This window comes from Phytophthora infestans, genomic scaffold (genome assembly GCF_000142945.1).
Source record: "Phytophthora infestans T30-4 supercont1.320 genomic scaffold, whole genome shotgun sequence".
Taxonomy (NCBI): domain Eukaryota; phylum Oomycota; class Peronosporomycetes; order Peronosporales; family Peronosporaceae; genus Phytophthora; species Phytophthora infestans.
This window is the reverse complement of record NW_003303439.1, coordinates 43,547-50,454: the sequence shown is the minus strand read 5'-3', so window position 1 is coordinate 50,454 and position 6,908 is coordinate 43,547. Positions and strand designations below refer to the sequence as shown.

The window sequence follows — 6,908 nt, the reverse complement described above, 5'->3', positions numbered from 1 at the left end:
GCAGCAGCTCCACCACGTCGTAGTTGAGGTGGGCCAGACGCTTGTGAAATTCAGCAGTGTGCCCTGCTGCACGTCCCTTGGCACCTCTGCAGACTCCGTGAGCTCCCGGCTTAAAGCAGCCATGATCACGTTCGATGGCAGCTCGCGCCTCGGCTCCACCACGGCAGGCACGACCAAGACGTTGCTCCGCATCTCGACGTCAAACGCCACGCGTCCGCCGTTCTTGGCCGCTACGACGCGTCTTCCGGCACGGTGAGTCAGCTCGAAGCCTCGCTTGTCGATCATCCCGTAGGAGATCAGGTTGTGCACCACGTTCTTCGCAAAGTAGACGTTAGTGAGCTCCACCATTTGCTCCTCACCGCACGCTGTGACGCACAGCAGCACATTGCCGCGCTTGGTGATGTGTAACGGCTCACCGTAGGGTTGCACGCACTCGTCGCTGCACTCCTCCACGTCCTCGAGGAACGACTCATCATTCACGAGGTGACGACTAGAACCACTGTCTAGGATCCACAGGTCGGTAGTGTCGCTGGTGTGCTCGCCGACGGCCAGCGTGATGTCCCCTGGCTTCTTGAGGTCTGGACACGCTGCCCGTAGATGTCCGACACGGCCACACTCGTGGCAGCTCCGTGTCTCCTTGCGCTGTTTGGTGTGGTCCTTCACCACGTTGACCGTCTCGCGGCCCAGCGACTTCTGCTTGGTCGCGTCGGTCTCCCACGACTGCGCGAAGTGTGCGAGCTCCTCGGCGTGCTGCAGGAAATCGGTACGCAACTGGTCCACCTTGGCCATCAACACCGTACGTAGTTCTGCGGAGGCGTACTGAACGATGTTGTTCAGCACCAAGTAGTCGGCGCCGCCCCCCGTGGTCTCGGAGATGGCCACGAGGTACATGTAGTGCTCGGGCCACGATCTCTTGTGTCCTTCGGCGCCGTGAACAGCTTCATGGCTTGGGCGGGGGTAATGTTTGTCTTGAACGCGTCCAACATCCGTTCCATGACGTACTGCAATGTGGGCAACTGGCTTCCACCACGTGTCCACCTGCTTGTTGTAGTACCTCTCGGCCGTACCATACAGGTAGTGGCCGAGAAGGTCTACTTTCACGTCCTCAGACCACGCGAAGCCGCACGCCGACTGCCCGAGCGCCACCTGCCGCTCGAATCTTGTGCCCCAGTCCAGGAAGCCGGAGCCCAGCCCGACGTACAGCTCCTTGCCGTCGAACGGGCGGATCGCAAGCTTCTTTTGACGGGCGTCCGGGTATCGGAACGCCCAGCCCTGATTCTGCACAGGCGTGGCTTGTGCTTGAGCTGGTACCGGCGCCGCAGGCGGTTGCTGTGCTTCTTTATTTGCCTGGGCGGCGTGCTCCTCCGCGAAGAGCCTTTGCAGCTCAGACATGCCCGTCTCGTGGACCCCGACATCCGCGTGTCGCAGCCCGAAATACTGCGGGTGAACTGTCGGCCGGCGAGGGGCCTGCGTCTGCGGCGTGCCGCTCAATGAGTCGATGTGCATCCTCGACCCGCGTCCCAGGGCCGACGCGAAGAGGCTCGTGTCCACCATGGACTTCGGGTCTTGTTTGGGCGTCTCAAACGCTTCTCGAGCTTCACCTGGGACTCCTCCAGCTTGTCCAGTCGGCCGGCGACGCCGCGGAGCAGCCTCAGCAGCTCCGACGCCTCGTCCTGTTCCGTGGTCGCCGTCTCCCCTTGCGCGGGCGTCGGCGGTGCTCTCCGCTCCATCGACGGAGGCGGCCCTTGCGCGGTCGGTCTCCGTTGGCATCTGGGCTCAAAACCTGTTGAAAGGTAAAGGTGCGTAGTAGGAAGCAGAATGGAAAGTGAGATTAGTGAGTGACCGTTCCGTCATTTATCCTTCCTATACTTACCCTCGCACGCTAGTTCTCCTCCCTCTTACGCTTACGCAACCTGATTTTCTTTTTTAGCCCTGGCGGGATGCTCTTGCCGTCGTTCCAGAGTTCGTGCCAAACCTCGTAGCAGGTTTTCGTGTTGCCTTCCTCCTTTCGGCGGATGTCGTCGCGAAGTGCAACGCGACCACCAAAGATGTATTTGCAGTCCTGGCAATGGTAAATTGTCTCAAAAGACTTTTTGTTCTTGGTCGCAAAAGCGGAACACACTTTACACAGGTACTGCCGACGCTTGTGTTGCTTGCTTGATGAATAGAAATCGTCTGTGTTGACTAACGTGTGCTGCTGCCTTGGGACGGGTACAGAAATCAGGTCGTCAGCGTTCATGTGCGTCTAATAGTTGATCGTACGGCGGCCGAGTAGATGCGTGTGTAAGCGGCGTAGATATTCAGCGTGCGGAGGTGGATTCTTGCGGTGTCTTTTTGTCGTGATACAGCGAATAATGTACCCATTTACCAGGGCCATGTCCACAATGCACAGGAACAGCTGCCTGTAGTACTTGCGCAGCGATATGGCCTTCTGAATGCTGTACCTCTGCAGCCGCAGCTGATTGTGGACATCCACGCCCCCCATGCCTATTCCGTAGTCCACGACCAGCTGTGGACACGGTACTGTGCTTCGCGTTCCATCCTTCTCGGTGCGCTGCACGCCTGTGAGATGCGTGCTGCATCCGGTGGCCAGCATGTTGACTGGCTTCGAGTCCATCCAGCTCAACGCAACTAGCTGTTTAGGTGCTCACGAGACTGCGCAATCCGGTACGTTCCTCTTGGGATTCGTTTTGGTCTCGTTTTTTTGAGTGAAGTGGATTGGGCACCAACCCAGCCGGTCAACTCGTGCTGTGCCTACATGATACAGACCCATACTCAGGAGCCTCAGCCTGAGCGCCACCGACGAATAGAAACTATCCGTGCCAATTCAATGCTTCACAGGCTGCCCAACCAGCGCCTTTGACAGGTTCCGAATGACAGATTGGGGGCCCAAACCCAAGGTGTCATGAGATTGTTTCTTACTCTTGTGTTTTTCAGCACCGCAGTAGATCAAATACAGAATACCATTAGTATGAGTCCGTAGTTCTGTAGGATCCAGAATATAAACGTTAACCAATAGAGCAGTGTTTGCATACCTTAAGCAATATGCTGTCTCTGCACAGCACGTCATGTAAAATTTTGTTCCGTACTTGCTGGGCTTGTCAGGCATGAACACTTGCATCGGGTTGTACTTGCTGCAATTGGGCATCATGCCTTCGTCGAAAGACACAACTCTACCCAGCCGATATCTACGCCAAAAGGTTTTTTCCACAGCATGCATAACTGGTCAAATTTTCCGAGCTTTGTCTTCGTGTGCTCCGTTCCCCTCGTTGTTGTTAAAATGCAGGAACTGCATGATGGCTTCGAAGCGATCTCGCTTCATGAAGCGCAAAAAAGTTCCACGAGGGACCGCTCCGTCTTCTTCAGTACTCCAATGGTTAGCGAGGCTATCGCGGATAGGCGCTATAGATCTAGCAATAAGAAGTCCAATCACGTGCACAATCTCGTGCGGCTCGACCTTCTTGAACTTGTTGAGGTCGGCAATAACATCCTCCAGTTTCTAGACACTAACGTGCGGATCCTTGGCCTGACGGTCTAGCAGTTTGCTGCGTCGGGACAGAGCAATCGTAGGTATGTTCTGATCCCGGTAGCGATTAGTCTCTTTAGCGAGGCGTACCCACAGCTGTTTTGGAAGGAAGTAAAAGAACATGCCGAGCAGAGAATCTGCGTATGCGACCGGTGATTGTGTGGGGCCCCATTGTCCGTCAAAATAATTTGTGGCAGCATCCAGTTTAAGATTTTCTATATCATAATAAAAACTAATAATGCAGAATTAGCAGTAAAATATACGTTATTCTGTATATTACAGACTTACCACTGTGCTCTTCACCGTAGGCAACCCAACCAGACTCAGCGATTGCGCGAAGTTGATCGGTCGTCATGTCAAATGACCCGCTGTCATCTTCATTTATATCAAACTCCTCTAAGTCTTCTACACCTTCCGTCGTCTCCGGGGGCCACTGGTTGTCTTCCATGACATTATCGTCGTCGGCACCAGACTTTGAGTCGCTCAGGTCCGCTGCAACCACCAGATTCACGTCGTCATCAGGGATCGAATCGAATGGATTTTCCGCTCGCAGCCCATCATAAATTGGCCGCTGTCGAAGACGTCAGTACTCACGGTCTCGACGGCTTCGCCATGCACACTGCTGGTCTCTTCGTCGTTCAAACTAGCTAACCTTTCCACACCGGTATGTTCTGTAGACTTCGGAATAGTGATGCATGGTCCTAAGGCTTGTTCTGTAGATTCTAGAATATCGTCAGGATCGACGGCTCGGTCCACTTCAGCAACTGCCTCCTCCAATTCACGACTTATCGAGCAGGTTGAGGGCAGGGCGGTGAGAGACTGGCTCACAGGGGCGGTCACCGAAGGCGAAGCGGGCGCCTGCCCCAAGCCCACAGAAATTAACGTCGTAGGTTTCGAGTCGTCGGGGCATGGCACTTGCCTCCCGGCCACTGCATACGCAGCTAGCTTGCCCATCGGAGCCGAACAGTGATGCCGACTCGTGGTACTGGCAATTCAAGCCAACCAGACCGGCGCGCAAATACCATTAGCTCAGCCTCACCTGTCAATACAAAGCACTGTTAGCTGTGTAGTCTCAGCACCAAAGCGCAGTATTCTCCTTCATAAAAAATCAATTCCACGTCTTGATTCATCCAGGCGCCCTTTGACTCCAGGTCTGACATATCGGTGGTCCTTAGCCATGCCAGTCGACTTGCGCGGCTTCCATCCGTCCTTGCAGAGCTCGCGCCATAGCTGTCTTCTCTCCTGGGCCGCTCATCTTTTCAAAATGAGGGAGAGGAAGGCAGCTTTCGCACGACCAGTGAGGGCATTTGCTCGGATTTTCAAACCTGTTTGGAGTTTATAGCCTACCGGGGTAAAAATCCCGTCTAGCTACCCCTTGACTATCGACTATGAAAGTTCAACTAATTTTACATGTACAAAAATCTATATGCGATCAAGAAGCAGGTAGCCAAGTTTGCTGGATAAATCATCTTGCATAAACGCTTATTCTGTAGAATACAGAATACCGGGCTAGAGGTGTTAATCACCTGGAAAAAATATATGTTATTATATTCTTTTTTTCAAGCTCAGTAATACACATTGAAATACAGGACCACTAATTAATATGGGATTCTGGCCGATTATTGCAATAGATACATTAGCCCTAGTTTGATTTATACCTACATTTCGTAACCCATTAAGTATTGCAGAATATGTTACGTATTTATTAGGTATTGGAAGGGAGAAGGAGCAATAAAATGTTATTTTGTACAAAAATGCAATAGGTTTTTACTGATATTATTTTTTCCAACCTCTGTCAATCACAGACCCTGTTTCCAGTGCGTTTGATGTGCAGAATGTATCGTGTTCAAAGGGCGCACACTACGTGCGCAAATACAAAATAATTCGTTAATTTTTCTCGCCGGCGAGTGGTGTTTGTGGGACCACTTCATTCATATTTACTAGTTTCTAGCTCTACATACTAATAATAGCACTTTGTATTTTTATCTATGGCTGATATAATGATTACGTGCACTACTACTACAAATAACTGAAAGTAAATAAATGAAATTTACTCAGAATAGTACTACGCATATCAGTATTGTAAGTTTAATTATTGTAGAAGTACTACGAAGCATAAACATTATATTTGCCAGCAATAAGTACAAAAATGACTATTTAAAACGAAATTGGCGTCATCAGGTCCTACAAATTATACTACCAGCTCATAAAACATATAATACGTGTGTACACGTCAACAAGGTCAATCAATGCAAACTAACCCACACACAGGCGGCGCCCTTTGCGTGGCCTGGCGATGAAAATGGGGCAAAATGAAATTTGAGCGGTGTTTTAAAGTACGATGTGTAGACCACATAATGCAAATTTAGCCAATTGGGGCCGCCTTCGCTGCGCTCGGGTCAGTTTTGATCCTCCCTATAATCGATACGCTTGATTCTTTTTTTTAGATCGCAATTGCCGTATTACATCTGGAGCGTTTGTAATTAGCCCAGCCCAACAAGGCATTACTGATGAGCATCCTGGTGAGCTTATTTAGACACAATAGATCCAGCAAAGAGCCAATGGTCTGGTACGGCTCGCACCGCGTGAGGCTTACCAGCTCAGGTGATAGCTATCATTTTCGGCGTGGAATCAGTATTTGGTCACAAAAAGTAGTCCGAACTGAGTTTCGACTTTACAAAATTGACCACGTCAGGATCAATGCACCAAATCACCAGGGATCGGCATGCTCGTATTAGCGTGAGTTTAATTAACCCTACCATGGGACGGACTGGCAGATAAACGAGCTTTAATTCTCTACTATTACTGTACTGGTCACATGTTCTCGACTATTTAATAATTGTAAAAAAGAGAACATGCACCTCGAATTGTGACTTGTCTTATTGGCCATTGGCAATCAATTCAAAGAGGTCTTGTGGCGAGTTGTACCGGTATTTATACATGTACCGTACTTTACGGCCTCACTGCAACTGTCTAACAAATACCATACCGGTACATTTCTTATAAGTACGGAGTAAAATGCTCGCAATTTTTGCACCTTTTATGGGGTAAAACGAAATCTGACCAGAAAATGCTACCGGTAGCATGTGAAGATTTGAAAAATACGAAGTTTAGAGTCGACAAGAAAACGACACGACCACCATTAAAAACTTGTTTTTACAAAGAATGGACACATATTGCAAGCGATTTGAGGCGAGTGAGTGCGAGCGCAACTTTGCTCGCGATTTACAATAAACTGACACAAAGGTCAAGTTTTGTTCGCTCATAATAAACTGACCATTGTGTCAGACTAGGTACATGTGTTGAAGTAACCATCTCCGATGTGATGCTGACTATCTAGGGGAATATAATTGTGCTATATCATATAGAGATTTCTTATATA

The 6,908-nt window shown here is 50.1% G+C and overlaps 1 protein-coding gene across 1 annotated transcript; it reads right to left on the bottom strand.

The window, feature by feature from the left end:
- Window positions 1-833: 833 nt before the first annotated feature.
- On the bottom strand, window positions 834-1,554 carry PITG_21199 (uncharacterized protein; the record flags this gene model as incomplete). Its single annotated transcript, XM_002894961.1, has 5 exons — window positions 834-912; window positions 976-1,016; window positions 1,073-1,091; window positions 1,147-1,398; window positions 1,439-1,554. 5 exons carry the CDS (start codon window positions 1,552-1,554, stop codon window positions 834-836), a joined length of 507 nt encoding a protein of 168 aa, XP_002895007.1.
- Between the last annotated feature and the right edge of the window lie 5,354 nt (window positions 1,555-6,908).